The sequence below is a fragment of the Electrophorus electricus genome, chromosome 8 (genome assembly GCF_013358815.1).
Source record: "Electrophorus electricus isolate fEleEle1 chromosome 8, fEleEle1.pri, whole genome shotgun sequence".
In the NCBI taxonomy this organism is placed as follows: domain Eukaryota; kingdom Metazoa; phylum Chordata; class Actinopteri; order Gymnotiformes; family Gymnotidae; genus Electrophorus; species Electrophorus electricus.
The window spans coordinates 22,494,675-22,516,099 of record NC_049542.1 but is presented as its reverse complement, the minus strand read 5'-3'; the positions used below and the strand labels follow the sequence as shown (position 1 = coordinate 22,516,099).

The window sequence follows — 21,425 nt, the reverse complement described above, 5'->3', positions numbered from 1 at the left end:
CTCTGCACTTTTTTGTTTAAAATGGCCATTTTTTGTCATAAATCCTTTGTTAAAATTTCTTTTATCTAAAAGACATCTCAGTGGAACTGCTCCTAGAAACTTTACCAGGTTATCTTAGTGACTAAACCGAATAGTGGCTGAATTTTTCTAAGAGGTTGGGCGTTGGCGAAGAATAGAGGCATTGACATTTAACAAATGTAGTTTGGCTGACAGAGGAGCTGGTGGTTGGAGTCTGGTAATGTTAGAAATGGAGCAGTGCATGCAGTGGGATTCTGAAGCCTGGCCAAGTTTCCAGCACAAACAATACACCTGAAAACATGAGACCAGCATGGGTCTGTGGCCAGTGGAGTACACCGGCCTGCAGAAAAACCAAGGCCCAAGCAGTTCAGGGTTTTATGGAGAGATCTAATGGCTTTTACTGTACCACACATCATTCACCTTAATGACCACCCTGCACAGCAACACAATGGCCATGTTCATGACTCCACAAAAGCAGAGCACGCAGCATCAACACTGAGAGGGCAATAAGATCATAGGTCTCCATAAAGAACACAACCCAACACAGATAAGTCACATAGTGCTGAGTTAGGACACTGACAAGTGCTTACCCATTTCTTTCAAACCATAAAAATACAGATGGTACTTTGCTATTGTTCTCAAGATGCCGCTCTAGTGAGTTCTGGCTCGCCGCATCATTAATTCCACTAACAGCCCATTTAAAATCAGGTCTGCTCCAGTTCCAAACCAGATGTCGACCAACCAGGCTCTTCAGCTTTAGTTTAAACCCGTTCCAAAGTTACAGCACTCCACTAGCTCCTCCCCTATCTGGTTACTCACTGCTTGGCCGGGCAGACCCGGTTGCCCTGGTAAGCCATCGTTGCCAGGGAGACCCTGTAAGAAGGAACTGAGGTTGAATTGGTTTAGCCTTCGGCTGCACCCTGGACACGTCCTTCTCCAGCAGGGTAGGGATAAAGTAGCCAAAGCCCTGGACCCTCTCCTGGTTTGTGTCCCAGCTTGTAGTCTACATTTGTGTTTAGCTTGCTTTTTTTTCCTTGCTTATAGTTTTAATTCTTCTTATTCAGGCTTGGGACACAACACCAGGTTAAACACCAAACAGCACCCACGGTGAAGCCTCACTGAAATGATGCTTGGCCCAGTTCATTAAGACAATGGGCTTTTTTTAAAAGAAAGCCATAAAATTATACAAAAAGTACTCTAAATGAAATTTAAACTTACAAGCAATTCATATGCTCAATGTGTATAGACAGTAAAGAGAAACTGCATTAAGCAATATACATACTTCACAGTGAGCTCTGCATGGCTTTTAGAAGAGAAAGCAGAATGATATTCTTAGCTACACATAATAATCACATTGGTGTTGCAAACAAATTAAATTTTAGAGATTAATTTTATTTCACATTAAATTTAATTTTAAAAGATTAAATCTGCTGTGATTCCCTCTTACATTTACTTTTTGCTTTTAAATCACAGCCTTATCTTGTGTCTAACATTCCCAAGCCCCATATTACAAGTGTTAGTGCAACTTAAACATAGGCAGCGCAGTTTAATACCGCATTAAACCAGCAGCGGTCATCAAAAGCAACTACATTACAAAGTTACATTACAAATGATCCTATTTTAACCTACGGCATTTTTACATTACAGTTACATTATATTACAATTACTTTTCTAAGGTAATTGAAAGCAATTGCTTTAAATAAGCTTTAATGTAAGGTTTACTTTACATTAATATTTTATTATTTGAAATATTTTATGATATTATATAAAAATTGTCATGGTAAAATCTGTTTTTATTAGCTTTAGCCAAAGCCCATAGCTACCCATGCAGGGCACGCCCCTACAAACATACCAACCAACCAAAAAGACAACACGCAAGACAGACACACACAGCAGCAGAGGACAGGTAGGCTCACAAAGACAGAGGATTGACTCCCATACCAATAGCAGCATGGGAGGTCCATGGCCATGTGAAACAGCCAGGCCACTAAGCACTTACCTGTGGGCCTGGAGTACCTATGAAGCCCTGGGGCCCTGGGGGACCTGGGGGGCCTGGAGGTCCTGGAGGCCCCTGAAACACATGCAGCATGAGGAAGCCATGTGACCAATGATATACTCACTAGCTGCATTATTATAAATGTTTACCTTCTAAGGGGACAATATAGCCCACGTGTTAGCCAACAGTTAATTTTCAACTTTTCAATGGTCAGGTTTTGACCAGAGCTTCTGGTGGCTTTATTAGAAGTTTCGATTTGTTGGCTGTTCTGGAATAACCTCTCCTTTGAACCCACAGTGATGCTGACCCATGTAAAAACTCCAGCAACAGTGTTGTGACTCTCAAATTCGGTAGAGGATGTATAACAGATTGTACATGGACTACTGTAATTGGGCTGCCTGTAATTGTACCCATATAAATGACACCTGAAAGGCAGGTGTACTTAATAAAGTAGACAGAAATTATAAGTGAGAGGTAGCTGTTTCTAATGAAGTGACTGATGAGCATATGATTTCCATATATTGCATCTCAGAGGATCGATGAAAAAAACGGACACAGAGAAAAAAGTGGTTATACTATATGCCTGAATCTCAGAATGATAATCTGGGATTAGTTTTTGGTCTTCATACCCAAATTAGTATGTCTATCAAGTCAGGCAGAGCTGACTTTTGATCACCACTCTGTACTGAGATGTTTGTTACATATTGCCAATGTGTTGCAGAATCCTTGTAGCTCATATTTAATGCACTTTTAGATTTTACATAATTTGGAAGCTGTCATAAATTTTCTATACAGGGACATATATATTGTTAAGCCCAATAAGAATGTTTCCAAATGCCACGTAATGCAAAATTTCCAGTGGAAATAAAATGACCATTTTTTACGGTTTCTTCTGGAGGTACTGTTTCTACTGCACACTGACAGTATGAGGTAAAAGGCATTCTGTCATCCAATTCACTGCGGTTAGCACAAAGTTGAGCATAGGACACAGACCTGAGGACCCACCTGCAACATGTTCCCACCACCAGGAGCACCCTGCAAAACAAAAGCAGCCCAGTTCAGAGCACACCCTTCACCTGCACACAACATCACCTGCATTGAGCACCTACAAGTGTATGTTTGCACATGCGCGTGGGTGTGTCTTTAGCTGGTTGGCCAAAAAGTCTTTAACAAGAAGATGTAAACGCACTCACAGGTCCTCCAGCTCCTGGGAAGGGAGAATGCAGACAGTTGCACTCTCCTGGTTCACCCTACAACACAAAAGAAAACACAACATGCCATTTCCCATCATGCTGTGTCATTTAAGCCTGACAAAGTGAGTGCAATGTTGGAGATATCAGCAGGGTAACTGAGCACTAACATAATGCATGGAAACAGAAACAAAGGAGTCTACAGCAGAACTCAATCCTAGTACTCCATAGCAATGACAAAGCACTATGTCACACTGAAAGGAGGATATACATCATTGGCTATTGGCAACCGTCATCTTCTCTGTTTAGATGTCTGAGACATAATGGACAACAGCAGAGAATGACGTATTTAACAAAACAGATTTTCCCTCTTTCTTCCTCTGCCAACACATCTGTAGATCACAGCTGACAGTTAATTAATAGCCTCATTTCTGCTCTTATGGGTACGTTTAGCATTTTCTTTCAGCACAAACCTTTTTGTCATCCTCTCTCTCGAGTTTTTCCTGTGTCTCAGGGGCAGACACATCACTGTCCACACAAACATTCCCCTCAAGACTGTTCCTTCCACACACTCACACTCACATTTACACCCACTGCTTCTGCTTTAGGGGATCTCCTAACTGCCTCTGCAGCCTACAGAGCCTAAGACTTACCTTGTCACCCTTAGGACCACTGGCTCCCTGAAAGACAGAACACACGCGCGCGCACACACACACGCGCGCGCACACACACGCGCGCGCACACACACGCGCGCGCACACACACGCGCGCACACACACGCGCGCGCACACACACGCGCGCGCACACACACACACACACACACACACACACACACACACACACACACACACACACACACACACAAAAGTGCTCAGTTTATCTCTGCTCTTCAGAATAAAGCCCTCTGGTTTGTGAGATGAGTGCAGATCAGAGAGAAGAGGCTACAGCTGATGAGATGAAAGCAGACAATGTGTTGCTGTTATGGATTCAGGTGTAGGTAGAGATGGCCCTATCTGTCTCTGCCTCCACTCCTGGATACTACTGTATAAAGCCCCTGGTAATTAACAGTTGATGCAGTAAAAGCTGACTTCCTTTGCTTCTTTAATGAGCTATCGCCAAGACAATAAACTCTCTCCACAGCTATTGATAGTTCATCTGATACTTGGAGTATACTTCACTTTTTAATTAATTGTATGTTCTATTGAGTTATGCAATAAGTCTTGTTTTGTAGCAGGGTTTGTTACAGCAGCAAAAAGACTGGTGTGAGGTAAGGAGATCAAGCAGACACGTTTAGCATAGAAAGAGCTGAGAACTTTACTCACCGGTCTCCCATCTTCCCCAGGGATTCCAGGCAGACCTGGAACACCTTCCTTGCCCTGAGACGCACAACACATAAATCATGTCCTGACATACACACACGCGCACACACACACGCACGCACACACACACACACACACACACACACACACACACACACACACATACACACACACATACACACACACATACACACACACATACACACACACATACACACACACATACACACACACATACACACACACATACACACACACATACACACACACATACACACACACATACACACACACATACACACACACATACACACACACATACACACACACACACACACACACACACACACACACACACACACACACACACGTCAAGTCACCTTCATTTATACTGCATGTTTATTCTAAGCCTACCACGTCCTTACCGGGGGTCCAGCCACGCCGACACCCATCGGTCCCTGAGGTCCTGGGGGACCAGTCTCACCCTTCAGGCCCTGTGGAGGTCACAAAATGAATGTTGGCAAGCTTAGAGCCTGGATGGCCTAAAAACTGCTGAGTCATCATGGCCACACCTACCCTCTCTCCAGCTGGCCCGAGCAGCCCAGGTGGGCCCTGGGGTCCTACAGGACCCTGCAACATACAGATACATTACACAGGCAGAACGGAAACACAGTTGAGCTTGGAGCATGTGGAGAGCTAAGGCTCATAATTAGGCTAATCTATTGCTATGGGAACTGATGCATTTGTTAAAAACGCACTTTTAATAATCATAATGCACTTACAGCAGCTCCAGGAACACCTTTCACTCCTGCTTCACCCTAAACAGAAAGAATGAAGGAATGGATTAGTGAATAATACATGCTTTAAAAAAAAAAAAAAAAAGATAAGACAAAATTAACTGCCACATCGTGCACAGCAACAGATCAGCAGGTCTGTGTAGGTGTACCTGCATTTTTCATATTTAGACCATATATTTATATTTAGCCTAAATCTGCGAGTACTTCAAAAATCATCTTAATGAAATATGTATTCTCAACCAGCATATATACCACTGAAAATGAGATTTATTTTTATATGGATATTGGATATGTGTGCTCAGAAGAACATTTACAATGTAAAAAGGATTTCTGCCACATGCCTATGAGATATTAATGGTGTCCAAATTGGTGAAGATCACACTGCAGGTGATTTTTTTTAGCAGTGTAAAGCACATTTTTGAGGACAGGCACCAGAAACAGGAATACAAATCAGGTTTAATTGCATGTTTAAACAGCCTCACACTGTTCTATTTAACACACCTGAGGTCCTGGCAGACCAATTCCTACAGGTCCAGTATCACCCTATAGAGGAACACAAACACACACATGCACAGTGAAATGACTACACCACCTGATAAACACACAATGTGAAATGATTACAACACCTGATAAACACATATACACACTGCATATCCCACACACATATAAACAGATTAAAATATTCTACAGGTTGAATGCATTGTTACCTGACTTCCTTTAGGTCCTGGGGGGCCCTGGACACCTGGCAGACCTGGCTTACCCTATAGAACAGAGATAAAAGAGAGACAGTAGAGTCAACATCCAATCTAAAGAACACATTTGGCATTCTACATCATTCTATATCATCTATATCAAAATCATTTGTACAGGGCACAAGGATTAAATATTTAAGTGGAGCTGTGCATCTTATTTTATCTTTAAAGTAAGAGAAGCAAGCGAAAGCATGTGAAAGAGTGTGACGCAAACAGGCACTCACAGGTTTCCCTGCTCTCCCTTCACCAGGTGGACCTGGATCTCCTCTCTCTCCCTTGGGCCCAGGGAAGCCCACCACATTATTCTGCCCCTCAGGGATTGATGGACAGCTGTCACATGCATCGCCCTGGCAACACAGTCAGGAGACAAGTGGCCCCATGGGTGATGCACTTGAGTAGCTCTGCGCCTGAGCTGAGGCTTAAGAGTGCACCTCTTTGACATGTAAATGGTATGTAGGTCATTTAGTTTAACTGCTGCCACGCTTTATTTATTAAACAATTTATTTATTTATGTAAGCAATCCCAAGTGAAACTGGTGCAATCATCTCTGTTTACACTTCTGAAAGCATTGTCTGTCAGCATTTCCTGTTTGGCACAGGCTATAGTTATAATTTACCCCCACCCTGTATTTTGTGTTAGGTTCAGCATTTTACAGCTTGCCTGAATGCAGCATGTTAGTATTAGTTCAGACATTGCTCTTCTACTATAGACAAAGTAGCTTTTTACAACCCAAACAATGCTGTTTTGCTTTGTACTGACTACACTGATCTGACAACAGTTTATACAGCAGATTGTGTACAGCATTTAGTTGTTTGAATGAAGTACTGATCTATTAGTATATAATATGTATATAATGCATTACCATGTAACCTTTATATCCTTCATATTAGCACTCTAGCACTCTGGATGCTAACTATGAAGGCCAATGCTATACTATGTCTTGTCTTCCATGCTATATTTGATTCTGTCATCCATGCTATACTGTGTCTTATCATCAACCGTGCTATACTAATTTCCTGTCTTCCATGACTTTGTCTGAATGGAGTTTTGCTCATTGTTAGGTTTTGTGCAAACACAAGTGTTGGGAACAGCATACCCAATCTCAGATTTTAATCAAAACCCGAGTACTGTCAAATGGATGTTAAAGAGAATCCCCCCCATCCATTAATGGGTCACATTATGAGCATATGCATATCTAATAATGCAACTATTACATTTCCCAAAACAATCAGCATGAAGTGATTTGTATACTACCAGTTTAAATAAACTGATGTTAACTAAATAACTGCATTGTTGTTTCTGTGAATGCTATAGTTTGCAGTGCAATTTAATGTAATTACAAATGCTTTGAATCTACATGATGTGCTCACAGAGCTACAGAAATGTTTTTCTCTCATCCATTATTGGTCAAAACATTAAAGTCCTACACATACAATACAGGACCAGTAGCTTATACAAGGACCATCGAATCAAATGAAAGTGGTCTGGTCATCCATTTTTGTGCCAGCTCGTTTATCACCTAAAGTTGGCTTCTCAAAAAAAACACTGATTTGTCACCATGTGCTAGTTCATTCTTGCCAGTTATTGGCATGTTTCCGATAAAACACCTTTACTCTTCTAATCCGACACTGTTACCTTTTTCAATACATCATACCTAAGCAAAGTAATAAATGTTGAATTTCCTGTTTGTGCCATTTCTTGGGTACACAAAACTATGAAGGATGTTCCGAGGTTGCATTTTATGCACTGAACTTGATAAAAACATTTTGTGAATCAATACTTCCAGTGATATAGCAGACCATGCACACTCCATAGATACACATGAAACTCCCACTGTTATAGCACTACAAATGACAGAAAGAGCTTACATGAACAGTCTTACATGGAACCATCTGCTAGAGCAAACTCTGAATATGTCTGCAATGAGCAAGCTTTTAGTAAAGATAGGGTGACCAAAGATCCTGACATAAGTAAACTAAAATCACATAACCCCAAACATAGGAGCATCACAAAACAAGATACATCTGCTATATCAACATTTGCAGATAGAAACCTGTATATTGATGATAATGTTTATAGATAGAGGGTTATGAGGTATATCCTAAACAAGGAAAACTTACCTTTTCTCCTTTGAGTCCATTAAGGCCGTCTCTTCCTGGCACACCAGGCAGTCCTGGGGCACCTGAAGCTCCAGCAGTTCCTGGGTCGCCCTGTAGGCCCTGGTCACCCTGTGGATATGGATGGGTCCCTTGTTTACCACGCAGTGCTAATCTGAAGTGCAGAAAGTCATTCAAAGAAAAGCTGGCATTCAAGACTGCCTTGGCTGTAACTTACTTTTTCCCCTTTTAGTCCTTGAAGGCCAGGAGGTCCCTGTTGAGGCAGAATGAAAGTCTGATTAATGCCTACATGGTTTACCCATTGGTAGGTCTGGACTCCTGCTATCAAGAGCTGTGTGGTGATGTCTGGATGAGAAGCAACCACCACATGTCAATAGAAATTTCTTCAGTGGTAGTGATACCCCTGCCAAACAGTGGAAATCACTTAGAGAAATGCTACATTTTTCTGGTTCACCTGTTTGCCCTCCACTGCCTCTCCTGGGGGCCCTGGGGGCCCCTGTGGTCCAGGTTCCCCTGCCACCTTTATAGTGGTGGGGCCTCCTCCCACCTCAGAGCCAGTGGTTTGGCACACACCACACGAGTCTCCCTGAGATACACCATAAAGTTAAGACATGCCATGGATGCATACTCATACAAAAGCAAAACACAGCACACAGCGCACAGCACACACACACACAATATTACCCCTGCAAAAATTGCAACCAATGTGTATATATGAAAGTAATAACCACAGGTCTTAAATTTCACATAAAAAACAAATGTTTTCCAGCTCTTTTCTGCATCAGTGCAATATAGAACTTCAAAGGTACAGAGAAGCAAATATGCACATCCATAGACATTCACTTATCATTTGAAGCAATTCTACCCGTCATATGAGCTTAGAAAAACTCAAACCTAACACAAGTTCAGCAAGTGATGAAATGAACTGTTCATACTCGTGCCTGTATGATCTGGCAAAGACTAGTGAAGGTAAGAGTAGCCGAGAAGAACTATTTTTACTGCTGACAAGTTTAAATATTCAGAGCAGACAAATAAAATATTCATTCAGAGTTTGTGCAACCATGGATGTGGGTTTTTGATCTGATGTTGAGCTAAAGCTTTCTTGCTTTCTTTCAAGACCTCTGGGAGATGCATCTCAGCTCCAAATTAACCCTCCGCATTGTACCAAAGACTGAAAAATGTTTGAAAATCAGGAAAGAGTCTGTAGGTACAATTCTCCTACCTTTTCTCCTTTCTGTCCATCCTTGCCACTGGGACCTCTTGGACCAGGCTTCCCCTGAAAATAGTGAACTAAAATAAGACAATAACCCAAAAGACATGGTAAATGGCCTTGGTCGTTTTATCTTATCCAGGGACAAGTTAAACTGTGGCATACTTACTATTCTCCCCTCACTGCCCTTGCCGCCAGCATTACCCTAAAGATTAACAAAACAAAAGGTCACTAGTGTCAGCCATTAAGACACAAACCATCAGATACCAACATCAGCATCTGCATTAGACGCTTTCCTCAAATGTTTATTATGCAGTGGTAGATGGTATAATAATATAATCATTTCCAGATGACAAAAGAATGTATATGTCCTAAGTAGAACCAAAGTAAGTGTGTAATGAACACTCAGTAATGTCGACCTTTTCTCCTTTGAGCCCAGACAGAAATGCAAAGTACAACAGATTAGTGAGGTACTCACAGGTACATTTACACGTACAAGTAAATGAGGGACATCTGAAGCTGATAATTAGGCCTCGTTGCATTAACTTTTAACAACACCCTGCATTTGTGCAAAATTGTTCTTATTGAGCTACTAAAACAAGGCTTCTCTCCAGCTCCACTCAGTAATAAGATGACGCACCTGTTCCCCTTTTTCTCCAATCCCTGGATCTCCTTTCTCTCCCTTCAGCTTCTGAGTCTGAGTAAAAATACTAGCAGGAATTTCACCAAGGGTAGGACACACAGCACACGGCTCACCCTGGAGAATGAGAGGGCAGACAGGCTTGGAAACATACAGCCCGAGAGCCACCAGGGAAGCCATGACAGGTCGCTTCATCCCTCCTCTTCACTTCTGCAGAAGACCAACCTTACCTTTTCCCCTTTGGCCCCGTTTGACCCGGAGTCTCCCTGTGAAACAGTCACACCATCATGGATGAGAGAGAGATAGCCAGGAGCCTGGTGCAGAGTGTGAACCTTCAGCTGTCCAACATTGTGTATCTTTAAAACTGCAGAAATAAGTGAGGTCTGGAAGAACGTGCTAGCCATGCAAGGGTGTATACCAAGCCTGTCACAGCTCTGGCTTTCTGAAGGTGCAGAATACAAATCTGCTTTCAGTTATACTGCTGTCAACTTGGGTATCTGTTATAGGTATCCTAAGTGCATATATGTGTGTATGTAATTAAACTTTGCTGTGTGCTATTTGTGCAGCTCTGAATAATTCAGTACATTGATGTTATGTCAAATGTTCAGAAGAGCTGCAGCATCACACAGTTTAGAGATTGCTTTCTTTAACCCAGTTCTTCACCTCAGCAGATGACCTCTGTGAAACAGTGAAAGTCTACCATGGCCCTCCAGAACGCAAGCTGAACTCACCTGCTGATTACTTTTTACATGATTACTCTGACCCAAACTTCTGTTGGTTAAAGAGCACATGAAGGAATTTGTGTTTCACTGGTAACAGCCAACAACATGAAATAGCACAAACCTTTTCGCCCCTCTCACCATCTTCTCCTGGAGAGCCCTAGAATAGGAGAGAAAGATCAAAACAAGATCAGTCTCCTTGTCATTAATGCCCTCCATGATCAGTGCTCCTGTTTCACTTTATGCTATCACACCTATCTTCCCTCTTCCCCCTCTCTCTCTTCCCATCCCAGGCCCATATCTGAGCTAGAGGGATCGGAATGCTAATACTGTAATGCTTTTTTGGAAATTGTTATAGAGAAATGCCCACAAGTGTCTTACGACGCAGCACACCAAGCATCTATATGCCATCTCCTATCCCTTGCACACAGGGGAAAAGACAGCAACACAAAATGGGGGAAAAGATGGAAGAGCCAAAAGCTTGCATTACACTGCAAAGGTTTCATTTACGACTTTCTGAATGCAGTGAAGAGGAAAGAAAAAGATGAGCTATCTAAACGGTCCCAGCCACTAGAATTATCAGGGAGCGAATATGATTGTGTGGCTTGCTTGGTGGGGAGTGGTGAGAGTAAGGACATCATTACTCATTCGACAGAACGGCAGCAGGGTGGCAAGGCACAGCCTGAATGCAGCCTAGCGCCAGCATCTCACAAACCAGATACGTGCTACAAATTCTGAGGTGAGGATTAGTTCCCACAAGGTAACCTGAATCTAAAAGATGAGGCTCCGCCTCCTCCCAAACAAGGTGTTGATCGAGCATGCACATACACAATACTACTCTGGCTTCTTAAGGTCCATAAAAACCACCTGTGTTAGATTGGGGCTTAGTGAGTAATAGTCATTCACCATATTGCTGCCCATGAAATTGTCCCATGTAGTCCAGATTTTAAGGAGCAAGCGTAGAAATGTATTATAATTCTCTAAAGGAAAATGTTAATAAACATGGTCACTATGGCTTGCAGGATTCTGAGGTGTTAAGTTGGAGAATATTAGTTATTACTAAAGTAAGCTTGTAGTGAAGAGGTTACAATTGATATGATCTTACATGTTCACCCTTCTGTCCAATGCCTGGAGCCACTGGATCTCCTTTGTTAAAACCTGCAGGCAGTACTGGACACACTTCACATGGGTCACCCTTAAATAACATCAAATTACATTCAGAAACTACAAAAAAAGGCAACAGCTTTGAGTTAACATATGGAAAACACACACACACACACACACACACACACACACACACACACACACACACACACACACACACACACACACACACGCTCACTGGCAAAACAGATCAGTAAATATAAGACAAAAGGCAAACAGATTAACCATTTTCCCACAGAAATGATGACAATGAGGCATCACACTTGGGTTCACTAACCTTTTCTCCTTTAGGTCCCCCTGGGCCTCTTGGCCCCTGCAAAAAAGGCAAAACCCCAACGTTTCCATCATGGGTACACCAGCATGGCCATTTTATCACTTCATAAAGGATTACGAAGGTAATGGTAATCGTCGCAATGACATAAACAACGACAACAGTAACACAGAACCACTTGGGCTCTTCTGTGCAGTCAGAATACTGAAGGGACTGAAAAAATGGTCATAACATTTCAATGCATTCCACTGCTAATGAGCACCTGCACTGCACTTCCACCCCATCTTTTCCAGGTATCCCAGCAACCCCCTGGATGCAATAAGGTAGATACAGGGAAGTGGCAGCTTAGTGGTTAAGGTACTTGACTTGTAATCAGAAGGTTGCTGGTTCAAGTCCCACCACTGCCAAGTTTCCACTCTTGGGCCCCTGAGCAAGACCCTTAACCCTCAAGTTGTACAACTTATAATTGTAAGTTGCTTTGGATAAAAAGCGTGAGCTAAATGCCATAAATGTACATTGCCTTCACCCTTAATCAGATACAGTTCCCTCAAATGTCTTATGATGAGGAGAAACTTCTGCACTTTGGTCTAATATATTAATTAAATTTCACTTCACTCACTTTGTCTCCTTTTGATCCCGGAGGCCCACCTGGGCTCCCCTGTGCAAAAAGAGCATGAAGAATAAGAACAGCAGCAGGAAACGATTAAACGATTACACCACCACTTAAGCCATGTTATACATCACATTCAGTTATTCCTTTGAGGCCATTTATAGTAGGGTATTCAATTCACACCTCCCAAGGTTCATGTTGTACACATTACCTTACATCCTTTTGCTTAAGAGTCAGGTGTGATGACATAGTGGTCAATCAGTTACTTAACTGTTCAGTTACCAACCGGTGAAAAAAAAATCCTTGAACATTTGTGGACTCCAGAAATAGATTTTAATGCTTCTGGATTATAGCCAAATAGCTCATAATTTTAAAAGCATTTATTTGCTTGTTTGTTTATCACATTACTTTCTCAAATTTTGTTACACTTGAAATTACAACAAGCCATTGCCCAAGGCAGCAACGTGAGGACCCATGACAGTGATACGTGATGCAAACTAGACAGAGAATGAAGGCTCAGTGTTCAGATGAATGCGTGACATCACGGTCACTCTGCTCACGGGTGGTCCTGGTTTGCCCAATCCAGGTGGTCCAGGAGGTCCTGGTAATCCTGGCTCGCCTGCTAATCCCTCTGGACCAACTGTGCCTGGAGTTCCCTGTCAAATCAATCCCAGGAGATGCAAGACTTCAGAGGGAAGATGCAAGACAGTAAAGTGAGGCATGTAAACAGTGAAATCAATGTTGCGTTGTAAAGTGGGCAGCAAAAGGATAAGAGCCAGTCATACCTTCTGGCCCTTGGGACCCACCACACAAATGGAGCCAGCCCGGCCCTGTAATGACATAAAGCATTATCTCTGAAATCCTTGAGATGAGCCCAAAAAGATCCTGACATTTCATATTGATAGCAATGACAAGCATACCTTTGAAACAAACCCGAAATAAGCCATGCTTGTTGAAGCCAACACAATCTGGGTCATCAGTGAAGGTTGATAACCAGATAAACAGTTTAAAGCTAAAATTCTACACACACTTTAAGGGCTGAGCTGTATCGCCATCCTGTTAGCATACTTGTATACTGAATGAAAAAGATTAGGGTGTTTAAATCTTGGTTAATACGCTCCGACTATCCATTTAAAAGAATCAATGAGGCTGCATTGATTTACGGGCCTTTGTTGGTCTAATGTAATCTATGTGGCATTAAGAAGATTTAACTTCTAAAGAGATATCTTAGGAGGAGAACAGGCAGCAAGGAGCAGCACAGAAGAGAGTCTAATTCTTAATAACGCCTTTAAAAGTTTCTAACACCAGTGTAGGATGCATGTATGGTACCATTCTAAACATGTTAGAAAAGCTGAATGCTTGCACATACTTTGACATAAATAAAAGTACTTTAGAGCATATTGACAGGACCTCAGATTAATAAAACAACCCTTGCAGTTCTGTGAAAAGTTGAAGGGGATTTTAGAATGAAGGGGCATATGAATGATAAATACGAAAATACATTTTGGAAAGAAAGTGTAAGCTTGTGAATGTGTAAAGGAAAAGCACAGCCTCGGGCTACCAGTACTCAAAGCTTCTTGACATACGTCTTTGCCTGGACTTCCAGTCAGACCTGGGGATCCAGTTTCACCCTTCTTTCCTTTATCACCCTGAAAGTGAAAGAGGAAAGATTAAGTGAATAAGTTAGTGAGCGAGGGAGTCATAGAGAGTGTGTGTGTGTGTGAGAGAGAGAGAAAGAGAGAGAGACTCAGAGATGGATTCTGGGCTCTGCCTGTAGAACACATATAAACTGTAAAATTATTTATTTACTCAATTATTTATTTAGTACCTTAATTCCTATAGCTTCCCCCCAGTTTCCAGACAGGGCCTGAAAAAAAAAAAAAAAAAAAAAAAAGAATTAAAAAAACAGTTGAATCAATGGGCAGAAACAGGACCAAGATATCCTCTTGACTATCAGTGGAGCCTGTTAAACAAGCCATCGATCGCAGCCTTCACAGAGACTGCAGCACACACTCACCGACTCCCCCTTCTCCCCTTTCTGCCCCTTCACTCCTTCCGAGCACTGCAAAACACAGGCAGACACATGCAGGCACAGACCAGGCTGGCAAACAGAACCTGCTACCTGTCATGCTAAACAGTCAGTAGCTACACTGTCCATCATGAGCACTGGGTGAAGGTGGAGAACTTACGCGACCAGGAGCTTCAGTTGATGTGCAGTCCACACCCTGCAGAGGAAAAGCAGCATTGCCACAACTATCCAGCCGATATATAAGTTTACCAAAAGGGGCACACACAAGCCATCATGGCCATCATTAGGGAGATGTTTAGATGCGTTTTATTAATGCTAATACCGTATGAGAATTGATGCCAAAAAAGTACGTTTGGAGAAGTCAGCCAGTCAAAAGGAAGCTATGCCAAAAGGGCTGGTCCATAATGAAGTGCTGGGAAATGATGCCAAAACAAATTAAGCTTCCTTTGCATCTCAACACGCCTGAGCCTAGAGTGGCAGCCGGGTTTGTGCGTGTGTATGTGTGTGTGTGTGTGTGTGTGTGTGTGTATGTTGAGGGAATGGCTTTTTAGCCCAAATGGTCCGTTGTTACCGGGTCTCCTTTCTCTCCTTTAAGGCCAGTTTGTCCTTCCTGGACCACCTGCAACACAACCAAGAACCTGTTACAACACAGTCAGGGAACACACACACACACACACACACACACACACACACACGTGCATAATACACAGCGTGCTCACGCAAGCCCATGTGTTGAGAGCAACATGCTTTACATAAAATAAAGACTTAATGAAGGACTAAGCCCCGATTTTCACACTCACCACCAGGGACAACCAGATCTCTACTCATTCTCTCCTGAAGCTGAATGCAAAGAGCAACACTGTTCCCGCAGGAATAATATCACTAGCATGGATAGTAGCAGTGTAAGGCTCTCACATGCATTCATGCTTACGCCATTTATTCCCTACGTAGCCATAACACATGCTGGATATATGGCGAAATCTACAGAAATACCCACATTCTCTTGCTCACTGACCAATACACAGCCAGCACACTAGAAGAGAAACAAGAACCAAACTGTTCACTCAAATATGTCTAACCGTAAACGTTTGGCACACCGAACAGAAAATGTCGCATGTTGGCCTGCGGGTGGCAGTAAAACACAATGCAAGGGGCCCGGCAGAGCAAAGGGGTTGAGCGCACAAAGTTTCTGAGGAGATGGCTAGGCAGAGGGGGCTGTATCGGTCCATGTCTTCAGTGAACCGCATCTCTCTCACGGAGGACAAAGATCGATAGAAACATACGTATCCCCGCGTCACCACTGGCTGAAGCTTTTAGCGTAAGAGCGTAATTAAAACCAAACCTTCGTTCGCTAAATCCCGCCTCACATACCAGCCTGTTAACGTGTATAGTTTGTGATGAAAGGTAACGGAAAAAAAGTGAAGCGTGCCGGAGTAATGGTGACTGTGAAAGGCCTTCTCTCGTGTTGCGCTACGCCGCGGTGGAAATGGCTGGCGTGAGCGGAGCGGAGCTTACTCGTTCTTTCCGGCGACGCCTGGGAGGGAGGGATTAAAACGTGGGCTTTACTATTGAACACGTCAACTACCACTCGATGCCAGAGTCTTTCTTATTCTTTCAGCAGAGTTTTTCCAAGCCTCGGTATGCATCCACTTGTGTAGGATTAACGTGAGGTTTCTTAAGTATTAATTGTTTTTTGAGTAAATTACATAACGTAAAGTAAATAAAGGTTTTACGAGGCAAAACTCCAACAAACTCTTCATTCATCTGAAAATCAGTTAAAACGCTTTCCATTAGCGTCCTTAAAAGACTCAGAGGGCTACACAGAGAAATTGTGTAAAAGACAGGAATTTTGTATGCTAATCTGAAGCACTATTCCGTTATTTTACAAGAATGACAAAATTAGCAGGCAGCAGAAAACCCCCGAAGATCTCTGACGCATAGTACAATACAAATCGCTCTGCTGTCAGGATATCATCCCAGCTTTCAATCTTGGATGGTGTTAATATCTTGGCTAGCTCTACCGCAGCTTCGTATTATGCGGTTATTTGCTTACCGTTTAAATTGAATCATGGGTAATAGATAAAGTCTGTTGGCGTCCTGACTGAGTTAATGTACCACGTGGCAGATTCTTGTCCTCTACAGGAAAGATCAACTGATGTTTCTACTGGCCCAGTTCATGAGACTTACTTTTTCTGTCAATTCCTTTGATCCATGAATTGCCTGTAAGCGCGCACACACACACACACACACACACACACACACACACACACACACACACACACGGGGACAAAAGTGATCAGATCACTGACCCCTGGCCCCATCTCATGGCCCCTGGCCCCACCTCAAAGCAAGGCCCATAGTACTGCTATAATAGCAGGATTTATGATGAGCACTGGCACTGTAGTACCATATGAGCCTGAGTTCAGCAGTGCTGTGTGTGTGTGTGTATGTAACACACATCCATGTCATATCGACACATTGTTGCAATGGGCAACATTGCTATGACTTGCAGCACATATGAATGCATGAGCTGGAGGAAGATAAGGAGAGATGAGAGAAGAAGGAAAGAGTGAAAGAAGGAGGAGAGGAGAAAAAGACGAGGAAGGCCCATGCCATGTTGCTGAATGGGAAAGAAAAAAGTGTGTGCTGGGAGACTGGTTGATCTGATGCTGGCTTTGACATTGGCTGTACTTCCCGAAAGCTCGGAAGTCTAACCGATGTGGTTGCAAGGAAGAGAAAGTTTTCAAAATGATGTCCTCTGTCACACAATAAGCATGTTATTTATAGATGTTACCCAAACTCAGTATGCAAAAAGCAACCAAGGAAGAGACACTGAACTACGACATTAAATAAAGCTCAGTGCCTAATCTCCATTTATGCCTGCAGGACCAAGGAACATTTTAATGGAGCAACTAAAGCAACACATGCTCTCACACACAAGCATGCACACATGCCAACAGAAATGGGCACACTGTAGGAAAGCTGGATTAAAGTGACCTATTCTGAAGATACCAGTGTGGAATGTAGACCTTAATAATGTATGCTGTTTTGTTCAGGCTTCCTGCACTTCTCACTGATGATCTTATTCCTGCAGCGGATGGGGGAGTGGATACACATGGGTGTGCTGGCGTGGCAGTGAGCAGCTTTGCTCTCAGACATGCACAAAAGGAGGAGGGCTAATGTAGCAGTGCTGGGACTATATCCGCCTCTAATGCACTGTCTGGAATTCATTACACCCCCACCTCACCACACGCACAGACAGTAACGCATGCGCATGCGTGCACCCCATGTAGAGTAGCTCTCTGGCTGCTGTGCTCCTCAGACCTCAGGCCAGGGACATGGAACAGCAGCTGCATATCGAAACTGTCTGCTCACAGTAGAGAGGCAACTGTGGTGTTTACAGGAGCATTTCTTTGTTATGAGTTACCTGCATATAGCCTTTGCTTTCAGAAAGAGTACAATTAAACCACTTTCTTTCCATTCTTTCTTGATGCTGTCTATCTAAGCCAATCGATTGCTTTCCACTGTAGCCTAGAACAGAGAGGCAGTTTCTCTGAACACAAAAAAATTGGAGATAAGACAATCAATATGAATCTTAAGCCAGGGGATATATATTTGGTCGTAATGGAAGTGGTTCATTGCATTTCAGTCTAGTTGCGTTCTAAGTGCACTGTGTAAATTCAGGGAATTGCTCAGCTCTTGTGGCAGTGTCAAACAAGAATAATGACGTTGGTGATATTTTATCAGTTGGATGCTAAAATGACCAATTATCTGAACATGAAGCACTACGAACACGCATGTGTGGTTCTTCCTAGGTGGTTTTCACCTTTGCCCACACCACACTAGAGACAGCTGACACACACACACACACACACACACACACACACACACACACACACACACACACACACACACACAAACACTCCAAGTAAGAGCTTTGAAACAGCATAGTACTTCTGAACTCTTACTATTAGCTAGACTTGGATCTCTTGGCATGATTGAATGTTTGCGTGTGTGCGCTTAAGTGTGTGCAATCTGACAGTCCTGCTGGAAAACGGACGCTGCGCGACTTTATGCCGCAAACAGAGAAGATGAAAAATGCTTAATGTTTGCAGGCAATGCTTGGATGTATAAGTGCACTGCCAAGCACAAGAACCACAGTGCATGCAAGTGCACGTACTTGAAGACATGTGCATCCAGACGTATTTGCGTGCGTGCTTGGCTCAAGTCCACAGCCCTCTGGGACATGATTAGGGTGCATGTGCGAATGGGCCAAACGAACAGCAGAGGGAAGAGGGCAGACGAGGACAGCCCGCGCCGTGTTCAGAAGCGAGCTTGCTCTGAAACACACGTCTTTATTAACCCACTAATGACCCCCATGCACTCCTGCCATATGCTGTAAAAGCAAACCTGCGCCATGACTAAACCCCTAGCTAATAATCACATTACTCCTGCCTCATCCACTTCAACCAGTTCCCAGAAACATTTACAAGGATGGAGAGCTGTACCACAAAGCAAACCAAAACATACAAAAACATTCAACAATGGGCACACATCAATCAAGAGCAAAGTAACAGCACCAAAACATATCAAAACAAACTACCCCTATTCTACAGGGGAAGCCTGATTACAGGGCATTGTCTTTTGGGAACATTCTGATCAGTTCTCCATTTTGAGTCTGCTCATGTTGCTTCTTTTTTCTCTAAGCAATTGCAGAGTACTTACATGCTGCCTTAAGCCCAGCCAGCCCCACTCACCCTTAGGAATCAGGACACCATAGCGCTTCACACAGCCGCTCAAAAAACACACAAATGCAAGCAAACGTCTTCATGGCCAAGATTATAACTCTCCTCCGAGACCAGAAGCACTCCACAATGCCATACCACACAGTTACTTTCTGTGCAACAGTACTTTCGATCATTTAGGGACCCAAAGTGCTGTAATTGTTGGTTCTAAGAGCTGATGCACCTGGCCTACACAGTGTTATTTAGTGGAAGATGTATAGGTTTTGGCAGAAAGCAAGACGCATATAAGAGGAAAAAGCTGGCCTGGCTGGCAGAGAGGATTTGAGTAACTTAGAAAAACAGTCCTTGCAGAGGGAAAGAAGAGGATAGCAAGGGCAAGAGTGAGCTGTAGAAGAGAGAAAGAAAGGGAGAGGTAAGTGGGTGTGGGAATAAGTAGTGAGAGAGAGAGGAAGAGAAAAAAGTGCAAAGAAGGTGAGCGAGACAGCAGACTGAACTGAGGTCAGAAGGTTGACATTATGTTAGCAACTGCTGGGCTGAACCCTTACTCTGACTTGTGAGAGGTATATGACAACTTTGTTTACATCATTTGCTGGAACACTGGAGGACAAACACACCGCTGGTGCAGAAAACAAGGCATGCGCTTAAGGTATTAACAGACGAGCAGAGATGAGCAAGAACCGCCAATCCGCTCTGAATGCAAAGGAGATGAAACTTCTTTTGGGGAGGGGGTGGGAGAGAGAGAGGGAGAGAGTGAAGGAGAAAGGGAAAGAGGGAGGAAGGGAGAAAGACAGCAGGAAGGCCAGGGGAACAGGAATGGTGTGGGTGGGAGCAGCCGAGGACAGGCAGAGACAGGGAAAAGCAATTTGGCAACTCAGCACTTCCAAATGCGCCTCGGCCTGCCAAGGGCACTGTTCATCTCAATCGATGCATTTTTAAGCATCTCTGGTCATGTGGCTCATTCACCTAGCGTTGTAAGTCTAATGCTAAACATCTGCTAACACTGCCGCTTTGTGTTAAATACCGCATTGTGAGACCCAGGCATTAGCGTGTACTATGTCTCAGTTTTGTGTCTCCAAAATACTCTGCTCTGCTGCCATGGCTCATCAGCAGGATAGCTGAATGCTAATTACAGCTAACCATGCTAACATTAGTGGAGCTCCCGGGGCTCTCTATGTTGGACTGGCCCTAAGGCCACAAATGGCCTTTGTTTCTGGAGATGTGCTTCCTTGTGTCTCACACAGGCTCATTCTGGGCTTTGTTTCCCTCCTTTGGGATTGAGTGGGCTAGAGTCTTTTAAACACAAGCTTTATCAAAACCTTCAGACAGGAAAGAAACCTACTCACACATTTTGTTTTCTTTATTGAGAGCTGTTTAATTACCAAACCCTTTCATCTCTTTGAATGGTTCAGGTAGTTTTAACAAGAAAGGTTATGAAGTCACAAACCAATCCCAGTTGTTATTCATTAGGTATGTTGCATGGGGCTGCAAACATTAGGTTATTTAAAATAGTACATCACTAGTTGAAAGTGAAATGTGAATTCCACCTACCTGGTTAATGGGATTGGGAACAAACTCAACCAGATTTTCTGCTGCTCGTCGACTCTTGGGTGCATCTGGGGGACACTGAGAAGGAACCAAGGTCAAGCGCCATACAGAGAACATACAGAGAACATACATCCTCCCTTTGTGGGGCTAATGTCTAGTAGCATGTGTGCTTGCTACTAGAAGATGGAAACTAGCTGGCACTGATTATGGTGTGAAAGCACATATGGCCTTAAAAATAGTTGGTAGGGATGTCTTTATAATGGTTTTGTGACAGCCACAATGTAGGGCTCTGTTTTCATGAACA

At 43.2% G+C, this 21,425-nt stretch overlaps 1 protein-coding gene across 6 annotated transcripts in view; it reads right to left on the bottom strand.

Moving 5' to 3' along the window:
• col16a1 (collagen, type XVI, alpha 1) overlaps window positions 1–21,425 on the bottom strand; it is a 51,436-nt gene that overhangs the window by 12,202 nt on the left and 17,809 nt on the right. Inside the window, exons 8-40 of one of the 6 annotated variants that reach the window (XM_027010119.2) lie at window positions 21,125–21,199; window positions 17,019–17,051; window positions 15,829–15,864; window positions 15,403–15,450; window positions 14,992–15,027; window positions 14,820–14,864; window positions 14,631–14,669; window positions 14,389–14,451; window positions 13,588–13,632; window positions 13,363–13,458; window positions 12,812–12,850; window positions 12,199–12,234; window positions 11,863–11,952; window positions 10,882–10,917; window positions 10,269–10,304; window positions 10,039–10,155; window positions 9,568–9,603; window positions 9,411–9,464; window positions 8,643–8,774; window positions 8,406–8,441; window positions 8,192–8,299; window positions 6,296–6,418; window positions 6,027–6,080; window positions 5,821–5,862; window positions 5,305–5,340; window positions 5,099–5,152; window positions 4,948–5,016; window positions 4,526–4,579; window positions 3,858–3,884; window positions 3,208–3,264; window positions 3,008–3,049; window positions 2,018–2,089; window positions 838–891 (exon numbers count right to left, since the gene is read on the bottom strand). In XM_027010119.2, coding sequence (XP_026865920.2) covers window positions 838–891; window positions 2,018–2,089; window positions 3,008–3,049; window positions 3,208–3,264; window positions 3,858–3,884; window positions 4,526–4,579; window positions 4,948–5,016; window positions 5,099–5,152; window positions 5,305–5,340; window positions 5,821–5,862; window positions 6,027–6,080; window positions 6,296–6,418; window positions 8,192–8,299; window positions 8,406–8,441; window positions 8,643–8,774; window positions 9,411–9,464; window positions 9,568–9,603; window positions 10,039–10,155; window positions 10,269–10,304; window positions 10,882–10,917; window positions 11,863–11,952; window positions 12,199–12,234; window positions 12,812–12,850; window positions 13,363–13,458; window positions 13,588–13,632; window positions 14,389–14,451; window positions 14,631–14,669; window positions 14,820–14,864; window positions 14,992–15,027; window positions 15,403–15,450; window positions 15,829–15,864; window positions 17,019–17,051; window positions 21,125–21,199 — 1,920 coding nt within the window. The remainder of the gene's footprint in view (window positions 1–837; window positions 892–2,017; window positions 2,090–3,007; window positions 3,050–3,207; window positions 3,265–3,857; window positions 3,885–4,525; window positions 4,580–4,947; window positions 5,017–5,098; window positions 5,153–5,304; window positions 5,341–5,820; window positions 5,863–6,026; window positions 6,081–6,295; window positions 6,419–8,191; window positions 8,300–8,405; window positions 8,442–8,642; window positions 8,775–9,410; window positions 9,465–9,567; window positions 9,604–10,038; window positions 10,156–10,268; window positions 10,305–10,881; window positions 10,918–11,862; window positions 11,953–12,198; window positions 12,235–12,811; window positions 12,851–13,362; window positions 13,459–13,587; window positions 13,633–14,388; window positions 14,452–14,630; window positions 14,670–14,819; window positions 14,865–14,991; window positions 15,028–15,402; window positions 15,451–15,828; window positions 15,865–17,018; window positions 17,052–21,124; window positions 21,200–21,425) is intronic. The other 5 variants (XM_027010120.2, XM_027010124.2, XM_027010123.2 and 2 more) reach the window with 5 other exon arrangements.